Source organism: Natrix helvetica (assembly GCF_964273705.1).
Source record: "Natrix helvetica genome assembly, chromosome: 1".
Lineage (NCBI taxonomy): Eukaryota > Metazoa > Chordata > Lepidosauria > Squamata > Natricidae > Natrix > Natrix helvetica.
This window is the reverse complement of record NC_138548.1, coordinates 310,437,895-310,458,593: the sequence shown is the minus strand read 5'-3', so window position 1 is coordinate 310,458,593 and position 20,699 is coordinate 310,437,895. Positions and strand designations below refer to the sequence as shown.

Genomic DNA, 20,699 nt, shown 5'->3' with positions numbered 1-20,699 from the left:
CCATTGACCACCCATTTTTATACTGATTAGTTACATAGATCAATCAAGCCTAATACCTGAAAACTGTGGTTTCTTTATCCTTTATCTTGGGTTAATCCACTAAATCAATGGAGGGTAACTATTGAAATGAGATTCCCACCCCCCTCTCCAAAAGAAAATAAGTTGAAAGTTTATTAGATTTATAGCAGACTGGTATAAAAATGTGGTATAAAACGGTCCATAAATTTGAAACAGAATAAACGAAGTAGTGTAGAATTGCAATTGTTTAAAATCATTAAATTGTGGAAATAGTATATTAGGAACCAACGAAAGCATAATTGATGGAGAAAAAAATTCAAAGTAGAAGAAAGTATATTAAATGTCAAACCTTTTCCAATGTACAGTAAGCACATATAAACATTTTAAATATTTAATCTTAACATTACTCACATGAAGATTGAAGATTCTTAGATGGTTTTCAGGTTCAACTGATAGTAGCAAAAGTACATGGAAGGCTAATAAAGGAAAAGAGTTCTGAAGAGGATACATTTTCATGTCATTTTTGAATGCCCTGTTTCTGCATCTTGGGAGAAGGTTTGAAAGTAGAGAGTTATACCATAGTACCAAATAAAAAGCTCTTGTTTGTCTGGGACATGAGATTCTATGATTTGACTGATCACTGTGCTTTAGATAACACCACAAATTGCATTGGTCACTAGTTTGCATTCTTACTGGTTACTGATTATGACCTATAACCTAAACAGAGGTGTCAAACTGGATTTCTTCGAGGGCGAGATCAGCATTGTAGTTCTACTCCGCGGGCCGGCCGGGAGGGGGAGAGACAGCACGAACACCTCCAGCAGCACCCTGCCAGCCAAAATGGATTGTCCTGTTAGTTAGTAATATAATTAAATCATTCCAAAAGTGTTATTGGCACCAGTCAAGAAGGCACTGGTGATTTCCAGACTTAGGGCCAATGTCTTCTAAAAATGATAAGCAATTTGCATTAGAAATGTGTGTGTATGTGTGTGAGTATGTACACAAGTATATATGGAGAAATAAATATATGCTTTCAGCTATGCTGCCAAAATTCCTAAATAAATTTCAAATTTTGTGTAACATTTTAATTTTTTTCTCTCAACTAGGAAAATATCCCCTTGGTGACTATCCTTTGTAATCCAGGCATAAAAGCTCGTCATTGGAATCAGATGTCAGAAATTGTTGGATATGATTTAACTCCAGATTCTGGAAGTACCTTAAGAAAAGTGTTAAAGCAGAATCTAACTCCTTACTTAGAGAAATTTGAAGTCATAAGTATGGGAGCAAGTAAGGTAAGATAAAACACCAACTATTAAACCCAGCTTCTTAAGATCCAAAGGAATTAAATAATAAAACAATTGATTTCCTCTATGGCACAGGAATTTTCACTAGAAAAAGCAATGCATAATATGATAGAGACCTGGGATTCAATTTCCTTCCAAACTGGCTTATATCGTGAGACTGGAGTTAGTATTCTGTCTGCTGTTGATGAAATCCAGACAATTCTAGATGATCAGATTGTAAAAACACAAACAATGAGGGGATCACCATTCATCAAGCCATTTGAAAAACAAATGAAGGTATTTGCTTTCTCTGTTCTTTTTTAATTCTGGATGTATGTATCTTCAAACTGTTGACCTACATTCCTTGATAAATTTGCTCTGGACTGTAGTCTTATTTTTAATCAGAGGTAATAAAAATAAGTTGTTAAACAGTTATGGGGTACTCATTTAAAAAAATATAAATGCATAATTCATACATTAAAAGGTGCAAAATCTTTAAATTTAAAATAAGCATTATTTTTTTTCTTAAATATTTCTTAAATATTAGGTCAACAGAAAGTTTTGAAGGATTGTTTTAGTTTGATAAAAGTGTATAAAGAGGCTATTTTCCTTTACTTGTCACTTTAAGCCCTCATTCACCCATCTTATTCTGAGTAAACAAAATTGGAGTCTGTTGAGACATACCTTTTTTCCCTGAAAATAAGACAGGGTCTTATTTTCTTTTGACCCCCAAAATAAGGACTTGCCCTCATTTTCAGGAAGGTCTTATTATTTTTGAGGTGCAGGAGGCAGCAAGCCCACTGGCCCAACCCTCTCTGTCTCACCACCTGCTTGCCTGCAGCTGCAATGATCCAAATTCTCTGTGCGACCTGGCCTCTGCCTGCCCTGCTTGCTGGGCTTCTTGCTGGTTGGCTGCCAAACAGCTGACTGTGATGCTCTGTCCTTGTTAGGGATGTAACCCTAGGCTTGGCTTGGCAATGTATATAAGCTATGATTACTTTATTGTTACTTTAAATGCTTAAGAGATGTAATTGGTTTGTTACCTCAAGCAGCCATAAGAGGGAGCCAGAATAGCTGTTAGCCCTCTGTTAGCTACTTTGTGTGCTAGACTGACTATTTTGATAACTGAATTACTGACCGTGTATGACTTGGACTGTTAACCGGACTCTGAATACCTCTATATTTCTACATAGTAAACTACTATATTTTTATACTATTCAGTGTCTCTGTATGCTGGTTTGTGTGTGTGTTATTCCATATCACTCATTACGCTTCTCTGCATACTCGCTCTCCTAACGGGGAGCTTAATTACTTAACAGTCCTCATGAGGGTTCTTCACCCTCTTGGCAACACTGCTTTTGGCCGTCCTACTGGACTGTGCCTGCCTGGTGCAGGGCAAGTCATCCCAGATCTATGATCTCTGGAGTGCCCCCTGCTGCCAGTGGAGCTGTGCCACCCGCACTGCCTCATACAGCCAGCATGAGAGCTAGTGCCCACCAGGATCAGGGCCTGAAGAGCTCTGGGGATGTGCATCTGCGCTGCGATCCTAAGTAAAGAATGATCGCCAGGAAAAGGGGGATTTTGCCTCTTATCCTGTTCTCTGTCTATGCTGAGCTTCAGAATAGGGTGAGAGGCAGGAAAATCTCCCCTCCCCATTTTCAGGTTGTTCGCAAAAACACCCCATTCCGAGCCTTCAATGTGAATATGCAGGTGTGATCTCTGTAAAGGAAGGCGTGGAAATCCATATACCTGGGACATTGGAAGAAGCCCTGCAAGGAGATGATGCTGCCAATGTGTAGGAAATCTCCTCCCACCTGCAGATTGCCCTTTCAAAGAGGAATTCACTGGGATGAAGAGGTGGCTGGAGGCGGTATTTGCGTCATCTTTATCCTGGTGAAACTCCTCTTTGAAAGGATGATCTGCAGGTGGGGTGAGATTTCCTGCACATCAGCAGCAGCACCTCCTCGCAGGACTTCTTCCGATGTCCCAGGTGTATGGATTTCCATGTCTTCCTTTCTTGTTCCGTGGACAGAATTACCTGCTATGACTGTCACTGTTAGGTAAGAAGGGCGTGTGTGGGGTGCGTCGCTTGGCCTCCTCCTTCTTTTGCAGCCACAATGGGCTGCAAAAGCAGCCATGCTTGCTGGAGTCAGCAGCCTGAGCTGCTCCTGCAAATCAGCTGTTTCGTGAATGGAGCAGCTCAGCTGATCCAATTAAGGGGCCAAGAAGCCATGGGGTGACTGGGGAAGAGAAAGGCTACCTCCTGTGCTGGCCATGCCCACCCCTTCACTAGAGTTTATTTTCAGGGGAGGGCATATATTTAGGCCACCCCAAAAATCAGGCCTGGCCTTATTTTTGGGACATGTCGTATTTTCGGGGAAACATGGTAGTACACTCACAAAAGTAGTTCCTGGATCTCCTGCAAAACTGCAGAGTAGATTTCATTGCCTCTGTGGTTGTAAACACTATATCCGTGATGGTGAACCTAAGGCATGCGTGCCACAGGTGGCGCACAGAGCCATTTATTAGGGCACGTGAGGCGTTGTCCTGTCAGCTCCAGTGTGCATGTGCGCGCTGGCCAGCTGACTTTGTCCTTTATTTTTGGCCGTTTTCACCCTCCCCAGGCTCCAAGAAAGCCTCTGAATCCTGGGGAGGGTGAAAAATGGGTCCATCGTGCACCAAAAGCAGGGGAAGAGCAGGGGGCTGTCGCGCACATAGAATTATGGATGTACGCACGCATGCGCACAACCCCCCTGCACTTGATTGAGGTCCTGCCCTTCCACTTGACTGAATAAGAATGGGAGATGACAATGAAATGATACAAAAGTGAGATAAAGTAGAACAATGAAGACAGAATTAAGAAGTTCAAGTAATGACTAAAACAATCATAATAATTTTCAAAAGTCTGGGTTCAAGAATTACATTTACATTTAATTTTCTAAAACTATAGAAAGTGAGCATCACATCCACTTCTTGGGTACATTACATCCCAACTTTCAATTACTTGCAGATAAAACCTCTCTGTGATCATGCCTGCATTCTAGGAATGCTGTTCTTCTTAAAATATATGATTAACCTACTACTATATCTTTTACTTAGATTTCCCCCCAAAGACTATTTTTTTACCCAGAATTGCCTGCTCTCAATTATAGATGAAAGATAAGGAATTTCTAAAGTAGCCCAAAGGATAAACAAATGGAAGAGAGTTTTCAATTTAATTTCTCCCATTATTCTGGTTTTTACTTTGACTTTCATATTATATATCAATTTAGATACTCTGTGCTAAAATCTTAATGCATTTTTAGGAATGGGAAGAACGCTTAATCAGAATTCAAGAGACTATTGATGAGTGGCTAAAAGTGCAAGCGCAGTGGCTTTACTTGGAGCCAATTTTTTCATCAGAAGACATTATGCAACAAATGCCAGAGGAAGGGCGCCAATTCCAGACTGTGGATAGGTATTGGAGAGATATTATGAAATACTGTGTCAAGGATCCCAAGGTAAAGTAGTAATGATTAAGTGAAATAAGTATACCACATATTAGTAAGCTGTGCACACAACCTTTAAGTGACTTTTCTTTTGTAAAGTAGCCTAGTATTGGAGTTTCAAAATTTGAAAATCTATCATACTATGTGAAACAACAGAATGGCAGAAATTTGTTTTTTTTTAAAAAAATTCTGAATATCCTGCAAAAACATACTGCCAGTTTCTTTATATGGGAAGTGGCTACTTAATCATTGAGAAATCTATAGAAAGACAAAACATTCTATTCCCAAATCTAAAAGTTAGATTTCACATGAAACAAAAAATAGCGTACAGTTAATGAAAAATGACTTTGCACAATGGAATGTTCAATTATTTTTATCATTATTTCAAAATTACAGGTTGTCTCAATTTACAACTGATCATTTAGTGACTGTTCACTGAAAAAAAAGTGACATGACTATTTTTCACAATCATGACCGCTGCAGCATCCCCATGGTCATGTGATTTACATTCAGATGCTTGACAACTAACGCATATTTATGACGGTTGCAGTGTCCTGGGGTCATGTGATCACCTTTTGCACTTTCTGACAAGCCAAGTCAATGGGGAAGCCAGATTCACTTAACCACCATGTTACTAATTTAAAAACTGCAGTGATTAACTTAACAACTGTGGCAAGGAAAGTCCTAAAATGGGGCAAAACTCACTTAACAAATTTCTCACTTAGCAACATAAATTCTGGGCTCAATTGTGGTCATAAGTCGAGGACTACCAGCATTAAAGGACACTTAATAAAATAAACATTATAATCTATAATCATGATTCACTCACTAAAATTTCAAAAATAGAAATATTTTAGTGTCAATTAAATTAGGCACTCTTAATTAATTCCTAAATTTGATAATATGCTGGGCTGAAGGTGAACAAACCAAAACTATCATCAAGTAATACTGCTATTAGTAGGAATCCAAATTCTGAATTTGCAGCTCATTCAGTTCAGAATGGGGTCATACTCTCATGTAAGAGTGTCCAACTAACTGATTAATTGTCACAGCTGGGTTACGGTTGGGGTACAGCTGGAATTGTGCAAATCTATTCCTTGACTGGTTATCCAGAAATTTAAATTTTAGTAAAATATGGCAACTAAGGCCTGCATGTAGCGAGGTGGGTTGTAAATATCAATATAAATAATTATAGATTTCCACTAACAGTTCATTTTTTCATTAATTTTTCATTAATTAATCCATGTTAACCATTAATATTTGTCAGACGCCAGGCAAAAATTTTGAACCTAGAATCATTTATAAATATTGCATGAATAACATTTTTTGTTTTAAAGAATTTTATTGATTTTTAAAATTTATGGGAAAAGGGTAGGTGGATATACAAAAAATATTTGGCAACTCCATCGTGCTAGAGGTAGAAATCTCTCCAATTCTCACAACTTTTACAGAAAGAAAAAAACAATAGATAAAAGATAAGCAGAAACAGCATCTTATTATACATTGTTCAATCATCTCTTTTGCCACTTTTTAATATATCAACAATTACAATGATATTCCAGATATATTTATTTTTGTGACCTGAGTCTTTCCAATATTGTTCCTTCCCCCCTGTCCCCAGGCGGAGCTGCAGCACCTCCCTCCTTCATGTCTTGTGTATTGTTGCCTTTTTCACTACCTCTTATATTTTTGTCCTCTAGGAGGGCACTATGTTTTTTAATAAAGGCCTCTGCCTCCACAACTGTGTTAATTCTAATTCTGTTTCCCTCCCAGAAGATCAACATTCCTTCTGGCAATAACCATCTAAACCAAATTCCTTCATTATATAATTTCTTTGGTAAGGAGGAATACTTCCTCCTCTTATCTCTTATTTTTTTCGGAATTTGCTTAAGAATGGCAATTTCTTTATCTTTATATTTTAGTGGTCCCCCCCCCCCCTTGAGCCCCTAGAATCTCATCCCTCGTGGTCTTCCTAAGAAATTTAACATATACTTCCCTTGGAACATTATGTGTTCTGGCATATGCTGAATTAATCCTAAAAAACAAGATCCATATCCCACCACAACTGTTCTTTATCTCTTTTAATATATTCTGCTAAAATTGTACTCATGATATCCTTAAGATCTTCATCCTCTGTCTCTGGTAGGTTCTGGAATCTGAGAAAGAAGGACATTCTTTCAAGTTCTATCTTCGCCACAAAATTCTCCAATTCTACAGTCCCCCTCTGGACTGCCCCAACCCCCTCACCCAGCCCGACCGCACCCCCCTCCAGCACACCAACTCTCTGCTTATTTTCTGTTATTTGTTGCTGTACACTTTTGAGCTTTTCTCTAAAATCTGCCACCTCCTCATGAATAACATTTTTGATAAATGTATGGAACAACATTACTTGCACCTTCAATCGTGTAGTGCTTTCAGCCATATGAAATTAATGAAAAAAAATGCTTAGAAACATAAACAGGCTGGGGCTCCCAGCTCTATGAAGAGCATGTTAATGTATGTATTTTTTGCCATTTTTTAAACAAACGAAATTAGGCATAGTTTTTTTTCTCCAATCCTTGTTGCAAATGTACTTAGCAGTGTAATTGTTGGACATGTAATTCTAGTCTAGGGTTTAGTTTTATTTTCTTTTTTAGGTTCTTGCTGCCACTTCATTGACAGGGTTGTTGGAAAAACTTCAGAATTGTAATGATCTTCTGGACAAAATCATGAAAGGATTGAATGCCTATCTTGAAAAGAAGCGTCTCTTCTTTCCCCGGTATACTTCTGTTGTTCATTAATAAAGCTAGAATACATATCTTTACATTCATATTTTTATGCAAATGTACTCAACTATAGTAATTGATGCATTATTAATTTATTTTAGCTTTTTTTTCTTGTCGAATGATGAGATGTTGGAGATACTGTCAGAGACTAAAGACCCTCTCCGTGTCCAGCCTCACTTGAAAAAGTGTTTCGAGGGCATTGCTAAACTTGAATTTCGGCCAAATCTGGATATTAAGTCAATGTATAGCACTGAAGGTGAACGTGTGGAATTTATTTCAACTATTTCAACTTCTGAAGCTCGGGGAGCTGTTGAAAAGTGGCTAATACAAGTTGAAGATATTATGTTGAGGAGTATTCATGATGTTATTACAAGATCAAGACTGGTATATTTTCTGTTAAATATTTAGAATTTTATTTAGCTGATAAGCACCATTATTAGATCTGACTAAATTGGTTGTATTCCCTCAGTCATTTTGAGGGAAACCAAAGCTGAATAGTTGAGGAGGTGAAGAGTTTTAGAAAAGTCAATAGGGAGGAGCTGGAAAGTTTTTTTTCTTCCATGTAGATTAAACTCAACTAGCAATATCACCCATTAGATAGATTGCATAATCTTAGCTATAGTGACACTGTAGAACAAATTTCAGTAACCTCACTCAAGACTGCTTATAATTTATAGCTGATGGTTATTAAAATGGAAGTGGATATTCTGATCTTCACCTATGGGGGGAAACTGGCTTAGCCTCAATATTGTAATGCTAATCTATGGTTTTGCATTTTGTGAAATGAGTGGCTGGTTTCAATTTAGTATATTATTCATCATGATTACTCCTAAGTAACACTGATAATTTCTTTAGGCATATCCAGAAAGCCCAAGAAAGGATTGGGTGAGAGAATGGCCTGGGCAGGTGGTTTTATGTGTCTCACAAATGTTTTGGACAAGTGAAGTTCATGAAGCCATAGCTAGTGGGCCAGAGGTACTATTATGAATCGTAATTTTTCTAATATTATTTTTGTATTATCTTTTTAGCCATGTTATATTTGTTCTTTGATGCTTATGATACAAAGTCTATGTTGAATTAATGATGCAAGTTACATATGTAAATAAATACAAATATAAAAGTCAACACTCCATGAAGTTGAATTTTACTTTTGTTGACTGTATGGACATAGCCATACAGTTTTGTTTTTGTTTTGTCAGATAAGTTGTAATTGTTTTCTTCCTGGACTTTTTTCAACTTTCCAATCTAGTTTATCCGTATCTAGAAAAGTTTATGTCTCGATGCTTTATTAATATTGGAGACTCTTACAGTACTCAATTCCCTAGTTATTTATCACAGTACTTTTAGAACAGTAGTATCAATCCAATATTTGTTTTCTGGATATTATAGTAGTGTTATACAGCTATTCTAATCCAAAATAAAAAAGGTACTTTAAAGAGGAAGTATATCTGCTTGCATATCAACTCTAGAGCATTTTTTCCGACATCTTTTGTTTCAAATTTAAATGCAGGTTCCTACAATTTAGTCATTAAGTAATAATATTCCTAAAAATAATTCCCAATTAATTTTCTTTGGTACAGAAAATTATGTGAACGGATAATGGGAAAGTCAGAAATGTACATGATTATTTTTGATCATTAAAGTTATTATTGCAAAACTTAATGATTGATGAAATTGGGAATTAAACAACAGAATATAACTGAATATAACTGAGAATATGAATATAACAGCTATTCACACTAAAGTTTGTATTATTTTCCATTTTCATTGTTCAGGGCTTGGAGAATTATTACCAGGCTCTTCAATATCAGTTAAACGATATCGTAGAACTGGTAAGAGGGAAGTTGTCTAAACAAACACGGATTACATTGGGTGCTTTGGTCACTATTGATGTGCATGCTAGAGATGTCGTCATGGAAATGATTGAAAGCGGTATGTAACATAGTTTTTATTCATCATCATAAAATAATAAATACTGTTGTGTACTTGATTTTTGCCTGTCTCAATTATTTTTAGATTGCTTTCCTTTTATATTTTTTGGCTAAAAAATATTAAGCCTAAAATATATTCCTTCTTTATATTCTATTAGGTGTGTTAAAGGAAACAGATTTTCAATGGCTTGCTCAGTTGCGATATTACTGGGAGTATGATAATGTACGTGTGCGCATCATCAATTGCAATGTAAAATATGCTTATGAATATCTTGGCAATTCTCCTCGACTTGTTATTACTCCTCTCACAGACAGATGTTATCGCACTCTGGTAAGGTTTTAAAAATTCAGTTTCTCAAAAGTCATTTAATTACAATAAATACTAGCTGTATTTGCATTTATAAAGTTATCTTGAACAAATATTGTTGTTCTCAGAATTTCTGTTACTAAAGAGTGAGATTCTAATACTGTACACTTCTTGTTCTTAAATTTATTAATTTAATAGCAGTATTGAGTTCTCCTTTGTTGTTTATTTTCTCCTGTAGTTGGATGCATTTTTTAATTTAAATTTTTAAATACACTGAGCAGAGTTGGAATCAAAGACCTAATGTTCTCTTTCAGCCCTATTGATTCTAAGAAATGAAATTTATGTATAAATAGCATTCTCCAGATTTGGAGCAATTCCTCAAGATTATCTTATCCTATTGAAATTCAGTATCTGATTCCGATAATGTTGTGAAAAATGGAAAATATAAATGAGTTTGTTTTGAATTAGGAATCTGTTATTGGAATAGCAAAAAAGCTATCGTACTGTATTATTGATTCAAAGAAAATGACAGATCTGCTCTGATTTGATTACATGCTATTTCATTAGTTTTCAAGTGTGAAGGTTTGTATTTTGAAATATTATCATTAATGTCTTTCTTTTAGATTGGAGCATTTTATTTAAATCTTGGTGGTGCTCCAGAAGGTCCAGCTGGGACAGGTAAAACAGAGACCACCAAAGATTTGGCTAAAGCTGTTGCGGTGCAATGTGTTGTCTTCAACTGCTCTGATGGCCTTGATTATCTAGCCATGGGGAAGGTAAATTGAAATTGCATTTTTAAAAGTGTGATTTCAATTTTTTTCAACATTCCTAGGTTTTATAAAGACAAGGAATGCTTGTAAGCAATCCAACATCATAATTTGTTAGTATTTTTTTTCAGTCCCATAGGGCTGAATGCAAAGTTTAGTAAGTGCTATTTGTTTTTAATTGGTGTAACAATTAAATATTAGGTGTAACAATTTATCTGTTTAAAATTTGTACAACTGCCCATCTTAAACCAAACTGTCGTCAGCTGACAATCCAAAACTAAAACATACAGAAGTATGTTTACTGTTTTCTGTTTTCTGCTAAAGTATACAGAAGTAGAAACAAAAGAAACAATAAAACCAAAAACAGAAAAACCTGGTACCTCAACTACACTTCCCTGATGCAACCTGCAATATTCTCATGTCATTCTAACCTCACACTATTCCAATGCTTGGGAGAATAACCAGGCTTTAATTGTTATTTCATGATCCCATTAATTTACAAAATTAGACATCCATTTTACACAACCAACAGATGTGGTGGTATCTAAGACATATGGTCCCAAATAAACAACCAATTTCCCCATGTTAATACCTTCTTGATTTGGAAGGTTTAGCTTGATAGATAGCATGGTATTTATGTAGGGGTGTGCATAAGCGCACCAGCATGCCAACGTCCCATGAGTATCTGTAGCAATGGCCCTTTCAAATGATGACATATGCATTCTGACATTGCTGTACAATCTTTCCCTATACATGTTTGTGGTGTGATACCATGATGAAAATACTAAAGGAATAGAGTTGCTCCCTCTGCCTTCTGTTAAGAAAAAGTACAGTGCAGTTCTAATTTTGTGGCCTTTTTCAAACTACTACTTATTGCTAAGGATTACTGCTTCATGTTTCTTCATGTAACTAAGTACAAATAATCAATAATTTTGCAGAGGTTTTTCAATATCATTTCCCCCCTAATATAATGTTGTTGTTTCCTTACTGAAACCAAATGTAATTAATATAGTAATGAACATGTGTTAGGGGTTAATAGGGAACATTTCTTGGAGTTAATTGTTAATTAATTGAGTTAATAAGTTGGTTAATTGACTCCAAAATTAATATCAGACCAACAATCAAGTAAACAATACCCCAATCAAGGAACTGCCCAACAAGCCAACAGTAAACAGCCATCCAAAGACCTTCTAAAACCAACCCCAGGGCAAGCCATTGAGAGCAAACTTCACTCCTTACTACCACTGGTGATGTTGTGTAGTTTGGGTAATGAAACAAACATCTGCAAGAAAACAACTAAGTTGTAAGAGCACCAAGGACTCCTTATTTCAACCCTGAGCTACAAATATTCTCCTTTATTGGAACATCTGTTAGTTCTGAGAACATTTAACTCAGAATGTTTAATTATGTCAGCATGTTAAATTATATAGTCTTTGCTGTGTCTGCTGTTTTGTCTTTAGTTTTTTAAGGGTTTAGCTTCGTCAGGTGCTTGGGCCTGCTTTGATGAATTCAATCGTATTGAACTGGAGGTATTGTCTGTGGTAGCCCAGCAGATTCTTTGCATCCAGAGAGCTATACAACTGAAGCTGGAGATATTTAATTTTGAAGGAACTGAATTGAGGCTTAATCCCAATTGTTTTGTTGCTATTACTATGAATCCAGGTTATGCAGGTCGCTCTGAACTACCAGATAATCTGAAGGTAAAATAGAAGAATAGATTGATTAATCGGATAATTCAGATATGCTTTTAAATAACCATGTATTAAGTTTGTGAGTGCTTTACCTGGAAAAGCGCATGTATTTCATATGCATAAAAGAGGTAGTCATCATAAGCAGCATGTGCCAATGTATTATTTGTATATATCTTAACATTTCTAATGATAGGTATGCATATAAAAGTGAAAGTGAAAAGCAGTTGTCTTGAATGAATTAATAAACCAATAAATTGAAGATGGATATGATTTTTCGAGAATGGGAGAATTCGAGATCTATAATAATATAACAATTTCTTTCTAGGACCAAGTTAGAAAGCATTGCATTATAGGCTTTTGAAATGATTCAATCTGAAATGAGAACTACTGCTTTAATAAAATAATACTTACTGGCCACACACCTAGTATCTAAAATAAACCTTATTGCAGAGCAATTTTACTAAATGCCTTTTTATCGTGAAAGATTATAGATGTCACTCATACAAACTGCAGTAATTTTATGATACCAGTTTTCAGAAATAGTAGCAATACATCTGTTTTTATTCTATTCTTTTAGGTTCTTTTCCGAACTGTTGCCATGATGGTTCCTAATTATGCCCTCATTGCTGAAATCTCTCTGTATTCTTATGGATTTTTGAATGCTAAGCCATTGTCTGTGAAGATAGTGATGACCTACAGATTGTGCTCAGAACAACTTTCATCTCAATTTCATTATGACTATGGAATGCGTGCAGTCAAAGCAGTACTAATAGCTGCTGGTAACTTAAAACTAAAATTTCCAACAGAGAATGAAGATATACTGGTAAGAACTACCTTGCAGTTTACAAATTTGAAATTAATCCATTCAGGTTAAGTGGATATTTTTGCAATTAATGATAGTCCTTTTGTTTAATTAAGTTGCTTTTTTTTTGTTTTGTCAGCTCCTTCGATCAATCAAAGATGTAAATGAGCCTAAATTTTTGTCTCATGACATACCTCTATTTATGGGAATTACAAGTGATTTATTTCCTGGTATTAAGCTTCCCGAAGCTGACTACAGTGTGAGTATATTGGTAGAATGTTGTTGGCCAGTAATATTTTTATTTGCCCTAATTAATAATTATTTACTACATATGCACATTGAAGACAAAGTTTGGAGTTGTAATTATGGTAAGAAAGTTTAGACCATTTCTGTGAAACAAAAATTCATTCAAATTCAATATATTTGTAGAAGTTCTTTAACTTTTAATAATTAATAAACACATTTCATTCTTTCAAAATGTGGCTTAATTTCGACATTTATGTCTTTGCTTCTAGGGTGGTATTTCTAAACTCTTGATAATCTAGCTCAGCTTTCTTGATAAATATGTTTTTCAGTGTCTTCATAATTTAAAACGGCCAACTCCATTAACAAACAACCAGAATTGATGACTGACAGTATAATTATATGCATGTCCACTCAAAAGTCACTCACAGGTCAACTACAAAGTATTGTAGTTGAATCTAATTAAACTCTTGTTTAATATATTTAGGATTATTCAGTACATTATAAAGTATTGTGCAATATGTTCACACTCATGTTTTGATCAGTTCCTGGTTAGATGATTGCAATGCACTCTACATGTGGCTGCTTCTGAAGAGTGCTCTGAAGTCAATGGTGTGGGTAGTCAGGTTGTAGCATTACTTCGCAAGCTGCACTGGCTTCAAATACACTATTGGATGCAATTTAAGATGCTGGTTAGATTTGTAAAACTGTCCATGGCACAAAGGAAGACTGTTTTCAGGATTGTCTATCTCTGAACATTTCTGCTCATTCCACAAGACCCAATAGATTGGAATTGCTTTGGGCCTTCTGCCTGAAATTAGCCATATGATGGGACATAGAAATCCTGTTTCTGTCATGGGGCCTGCCCTATCAGAAATTCAGAAGGCTCTGAATTGATTATGGCCTCCTATAAGATTTGGAAAATATGTTTCTTGTCCTGGCCAATGGACATTGGTATTAGCTCAGCCATTAAGGATTAAGTGGCTACTTGTGTTCCCTCTCAATACATTGTGTTTCATTTCTACTTTGGGTTTTGCTTTTGGTTATTCTTTATTTTTAATCCAATATTAGCTACCTTCTGGAGTTGTAATAAGTAGGATGAGACGCCATGGCCATATAAATTGAATAAATAATTACAATACATTGATTAAATAAATAAATGTGACTTACTTCAGTTTTAATTTTCTTTCCAGGGCCATTCTTAAGATGTTCCTAATACTGAGGAATGTTATATTTTGAATTATATTATTCAATTATATTAAAGAAATAAAAATATAGAATTTGTTTTTTTTATTGTATTTCAGGATTTTCTGGAATGTGCAAATGAATGTTGTAAAGAGCATAATGTCCAGCCTGTTAAGGTTTTTCTAGAAAAGATGATACAGACGTATGAAATGATGATAGTTAGACATGGGTAAGTACATGTATGATAAGTAACCTTTATAAGTATTTGTTATGGTTTCATCAATATAATAGTTAATTTACAGGAGAAAATGTTAACCATTACATTGGGGTTCAATCTAATCTCATTTTTTTTACTTACCATGGAGTTCTTTTTAAAATATAAAGCAAGAAAACAAGCCATTCCATTCGATAATCACAGTTGTAGGAAAGTGCAATGTTCAGATATTCTGGAGGGACGCTATTCTGCTTGAAAAATTCAGCTACTTTTCCTTACTGTAACTTCATAAAAACTCAGTATGCTCCCATTCTCTCATTCTTTCCGTTTCTATAATTCCATTTTCACTTTTGTGGCAATTAAATGGGTATAGATATCTTCAGGATTAATTATGTGAGTAATGCCTTTGCTTTTCTGGGCTGAGAAAAAATATCGAAAAACAACTTTTATTTTATCAGGTTTATGCTTGTAGGAGAACCTTTTTCTGGCAAGACAAAAGTTCTGCATGTATTAGCAGATACACTTTCCCTAATGAATGAGCGTGAGTATGGAGAAGAAGAAAAGGTAATACACAGAACTGTCAATCCAAAAGCTATTACTATGGGGCAACTCTTTGGACGATTTGATCCAGTATCTCATGAGGTAAGTACTATATGTTCCTTAGATCACAAAAATGTACCTTATAATTTTGATCAATTTAAATCTTCAGGTCCATTAAATTGCTTATGGATGATGGGGTGGACCAACTGCACTGTAATATATAAGCATCTGTGTACTTGTATACTTTTATGCATGTTTCAAGAAATGTTTCAAATGCAAATTAAAAAGAATAAGATCTGTCCTTCTTTATTTGATTTGTTTAGGCTGCCCATCTCCTCAAAGACTCTAGAAAGTTTATAAAATATCAGTTTTATAATTAAAACATAACATAGCAAAACACAGCTGTCCATACAAGGCAAAAAAAATGACATTTTAAAAATGTGACGGGCTTCACAAATACCCTAACCCAGACCTGGCAGCACAGGCAGATATTAAGGGGCTGCCAGGACATATGGACATACCTCCATGGGAATGCTATTCTAGAGGGTGGAAGTGTTTTTAATGAAAGTTATCAAGTCACTGCACAATTGTCATCAGTCATGGAGAAAAATTCTTAACCTCCTTAGTTTGATCACTCAGTAGTATATGTAGTTTGCTACATATGTACTTATGTACATATGTTTGTCGATTTAATATGTTATGTACTTAAAACATGACTAGTTGAGCACATATACATACATTCCCAAATCAGTACATGTGTTATGGCAATATTAGCAGTTAAAATTTCCTTGTGTCTCTCATCTTCATTCTAGTGGGCAGATGGCATAGTGGCCAATACTTTTCGAGAATTTGCTTTAACTGAAACACCTGACCGCAAATGGGTTGTTTTTGATGGTCCTATTGATACTCTTTGGATAGAAAGTATGAACACTGTGTTGGATGACAACAAAAAGGTAATGCTATTAATTACTTGCATTGCTGGGTGTGGTTGGGGATTGCATTAGCTTCCAAATTACCCGCTTCTTCCTATTATTGCATACATATACTTAATTTTCAGTTAAACAGAGTTTAGGAAGTTAATTTCTTTTTTCTATTATTTCTTTTTTTAATTATTCATATAGTTTATTATAAAAAAGAAAATGAAATTGTATTTCAGCAACAACCTTTATTGTGCCTATTTTAAAAAAGGCTTAGCAGTACAATATGTATAATAGCTCACATTTTGAAAAATACATTAAAGGAAAGGAGGTCCATGATTTTAAAAAATTAAAAGGGTTGAATACAAGCAACTGCAAAAAAGGAAATGAAAACAATTAATTCATGTATTGAGCAAGAATGAAACAGCTAAGTGCCTTGTAAAAACTTTCTAATATAAACCCTATCTTTTAAAAATACTTACAAAGCTTGTCCTTAAGTAATCCATATATATATAAAAGTGAAAAACACTCACACAGCATCACGAAATCTCCAGAACTGTAAAGCCTACAAACTTGAAATTTGGCACGTATGCTCCTCTTGTTTTCTAGGTGCTCGCTTAGAAAGGATTTTTCAAAACGACAATCAGAACATTACTATTTCTTATATTATTATTATTAACAGCTCTGATGCTAAGAAGTTAGACTTTCCACTCCCACTTCCCACCTGAAAAGAACTCTGTTCCAACTGCCACTTGGGTGTGGCCAGCGCATGACTCATTTGGCCTGCAGGCTGGAAGTTTGGAGAGGATCAATGAGGCCAGCCTGAGGGAGAGAAGGGGGTAAGATAGGAAAGGCCTCTGTGGGGCAAGCCTGAGGGAGAGAGGGGGAGAGGATCAATGGGGCTATCCTGAGGGAGAGAAGGGGATAGGAGAGGAGAGACCTCTGTGGGGCAAGCCTGAGGGAGAGAAGGGGAGAGGAAAGGCTTTTGTGGAGCAAACCTGAGGAGAGAAGGGGAGAGGAGAGAATCAATGGGACCAGCCTGAGGGAGAGAAGAGGAAAAGGAGAGGAGAGGCTTCTGTGGGGCAAGCCTGAGGGAGAGAAGGGGAGAGGAAAGGCCAATCGTAACTACTCATTAATTTTCAAGCTGTAAGTATCGATTTATCAAGCCTGATCACATAGTTTCGTAGCAGAGTATGGGTATTCAGCTAGTACATTAAGATTTACCATTTCTACTAGTTAAAGAAGCAGAATGCTCTTGTGGGCTGCACACTGCAAACCTCAGTTTACTCACTGTCTCATTACAAGTAGTCCTCAACTTACAACAGTTTGATTAGTAACCAATCAAAGTTACAATGGCACTGAAAAATGTGACTTATGACTGTCTTTCATAGTTACAACCTTCATGTGATCAAAATTCATATATTAGGCAACTGGTACATAGTTATGACATTTGCTCTGTTGTAAGATCATGTGATCACCTTTTGCAACCTTCTGGCAAACAAAGTCAATGGGACACCAAATTTACTTAACAACTGCAGCGATTCACTTAACAACTGTGGCAAGAAAAATCGTAACATGGGGCACAGCTCACTTAACAATGTCTCCCTTAACAACATAAATTTTGGGCTTAATTGTGGTCGTAAGTCAAAGACTACTTGTATTGCATTCTTCCTCAGGACAGCTTTCAAGGCATGAAAAATCTTATAGAAACTATGATGATTTTTATGTTCAGCTATTCTGAATGCTTCTACTAGCCTTAGGTGAAACACTTTCTTTCTTAACCCAAAGTTAGTAGAATCCTTTATCAAAGGATTGCACATATATAATTTGGATATTTTTTTCTATTTGTTTTCAGCTATGTTTGATGAGTGGAGAAATTATTCAAATGTCACCTCAGATGAGCCTCATCTTTGAGGCTATGGATCTATCTCAGGCTTCTGTAAGTTAAAACCAAATTAAAATAGTTTTCTGATTCTGAAATTGGAACCAGAATGAGATTCTAAAAATCAATTTATTATTCTGCTGTAGCCAGCAACAGTCAGTCGATGTGGAATGATTTATTTAGAGCCTTCACAGTTGGGATGGAAGCCACTTGTTACTTCATGGTTGAGTACACTTCCTGAACCCCTGAATGAAAAGGAATTCCAAGACCTGTTTCAAGATCTTTTTGATTGGTTAGTACCTCCTGCTTTGCGAGTTCGTCGGAAACAGTGCAAGGTAAATTTGACATTCTCTCAGGGAAATGATTTAATCAACCTATTTTTGTTGACAGAATCATATATTGATAAAGCCAGCTTTCTGTTTGGAATTCTACATATTTTTAAGTTTGTATAGTTCAAAAATATGACTAAATTGCTTGGAGTGTAGGTAGTTCTCATTTAGCAGGATGAGCACCTTGGTTATTCAGCAAAGAAATCATTAAGTGAAAACAAATATTTATGATCTCAATGTAGCTTTTGTTTGCTTTACAGACTTGTGAAGGTCATAAATGCAAGGATTGGTCATACTGAACAAGGCAGCTGCTAAATGAGGACTACTTATTCTAAGACTGGTCTTTTGAATCCTGCTTCTAGCGGGTTGTAAAATGTGCTAGAACTCTCAAAATGTGTTCACTATTATCCATAAGGAATTGTTGTAGATTATTTTTTGAATTGAAAGGTTTTGGCCTTACTTACCTGGAGGGATGAGTTCAAAAGACGGTGACTTCTGTTTCATCCTGTGTCTGCTAGGCTTTATCCATGGGATAAAGGGGATGGTAGGCACTGGTGCACTTATGGATGCCCCTTACAGTCCACTTGGGAATGGGCTCCATGAAAAAAAATTATAAACTTTTAATAAAATATTACAATTATATCACTTGAATCATATTTGTACTCTCAAAATATAAAATGCAGTAAAACTTACATTTATAGTGCAATATTATAATATAAACCTCTATACCCTGTTTCCCTGAAAATCTCCCTGGACAATAAGTCCAATCAGACTTTTGAGTGTATGCGCTAAAATAAGCCCTCCCCGAAAATATTGCAACACAGCAGCAGCCATGAGGTGACCACGCTCGCTGCCTCCTGCACCTCAAAAATAATAAGACCTCCCTGAAAATAAGGCCAAGCGCTTATTTCGGGGATCAAAAGAAAACAAGACCCTGTCTTATTTTGGGGGAAACACGGTATCTATATCTATCCTGCACATGTACTTACGTACTGTTACTCTTTCTCTCTTACAGGAGTTAGTTCCCACCAGCGATAGCAATAATGTGGTATCTCTTACTCGGCTGTTGGAAATACTATTGTGTCACAAAGCGAAAAAAGATCCAAGCAATAAAAATATCCATAAATGGGTCACGGTTGGTCTCATAATTTAACATATATTTCAAACTTAAAAATTGGTTATAATTTTTTAAAATAAATTTTAGCCTTTTAAGTTTACCATTTTTACAGTTAATGTAAGACAAAGTATAAAATATTGTGTTACTATAGATAAATAATGCACACTTCAAATCTTTTATCTGGAAATTTCCTATAACTGTAGGAAATGTACTGAAGTTAAAATATTTATACTTAAATAATAATTTCTCCATGAACATATTTTATGAAAATGCAAATTATTTATTTATTCTTTTGAAAGGGTTGTTTTGCTTTTGCTATGATTTGGTCTATTGGAGCAACCTGTGATAGTGATGGTCGGATTATATTTGATAACTTTATGAGAGATATTGTCATAGGAAAGTTGGATGAACATCCAATACCAGCAAGCATAGGAAAATGGGAACATTCATTTGAAGAAAAAGGATTGGTGTATGATTATATGTTTGAGGTATGGAATCTGCTTTAGAATTATTGATAGTTATTTTATTTTTTTATTTGTTCTCATATTAGTTATATGAGAAAGAAACAAATCACCACTAATGTTAGCTTTCATTAACTATTAGTATATGTCTCAGATAATCTGTGCGTATGATCAAGTGTTAAAAAAACTCATGAAAAATGTAATAAATTTTTAAGTGATTGTCTTTAAGATAAACCTCTTTAACCTCCCTTTCTAATAGAAGAGAAAATGGGTAAAATCTTCCTTCCCATCTAGTTTTTACAGTAAGCAGTAGTGAGAAGCTATTGATATGGTAGACATGGGGTGGGGGAATGTTTGCAAAAGTTTAGTTTGCAGTCAAGAAAATATATTTATTTGTTTTTTCTAGAGCAGAGTTTCCCAAACTATGAGAGATACCTCTCTTGGGGAGGTGCAGACACAGTCCAGGGAAGGTGTGAAGAACCTTTTTGTTGTCTATTGTTACAATAAATCTACCTTTCCCAAAGTTTCATTGTATTGCTTTTATTGTTTATTTATATTCATTTGATATTTGTATTTTTAAGGAAGGTATCACACTAAAATGAGTTGTGATGACAAAACGTTTAGGAATCTTTGTTCTAGAAAACAGGGTTTAAAGGGGGAAAAAGTGTTAACATTAGTATGCCTTCTAACGAAAACAGAGGTGACTACCATGTGTGCAAGAGCCCTCACTATTGGAATAGAAACACAAAATGTGCTTAA

General features: G+C 35.5%; 1 protein-coding gene across 1 annotated transcript in view; it reads left to right on the top strand.

The window, feature by feature from the left end:
- DNAH12 (dynein axonemal heavy chain 12) overlaps window positions 1-20,699 on the top strand; it is a 113,477-nt gene that overhangs the window by 36,992 nt on the left and 55,786 nt on the right. The window contains exons 18-36 of the mRNA XM_081936986.1: window positions 1,125-1,310; window positions 1,398-1,598; window positions 4,607-4,801; window positions 7,426-7,547; window positions 7,656-7,938; window positions 8,410-8,529; window positions 9,330-9,486; window positions 9,644-9,816; window positions 10,416-10,568; window positions 12,020-12,259; window positions 12,828-13,073; window positions 13,192-13,311; window positions 14,600-14,709; window positions 15,153-15,336; window positions 16,047-16,187; window positions 18,007-18,090; window positions 18,180-18,368; window positions 19,378-19,497; window positions 19,779-19,967. Of these exons, the coding sequence (XP_081793112.1) occupies window positions 1,125-1,310; window positions 1,398-1,598; window positions 4,607-4,801; window positions 7,426-7,547; window positions 7,656-7,938; window positions 8,410-8,529; window positions 9,330-9,486; window positions 9,644-9,816; window positions 10,416-10,568; window positions 12,020-12,259; window positions 12,828-13,073; window positions 13,192-13,311; window positions 14,600-14,709; window positions 15,153-15,336; window positions 16,047-16,187; window positions 18,007-18,090; window positions 18,180-18,368; window positions 19,378-19,497; window positions 19,779-19,967 (3,213 nt within the window). The remainder of the gene's footprint in view (window positions 1-1,124; window positions 1,311-1,397; window positions 1,599-4,606; window positions 4,802-7,425; window positions 7,548-7,655; window positions 7,939-8,409; window positions 8,530-9,329; window positions 9,487-9,643; window positions 9,817-10,415; window positions 10,569-12,019; window positions 12,260-12,827; window positions 13,074-13,191; window positions 13,312-14,599; window positions 14,710-15,152; window positions 15,337-16,046; window positions 16,188-18,006; window positions 18,091-18,179; window positions 18,369-19,377; window positions 19,498-19,778; window positions 19,968-20,699) is intronic.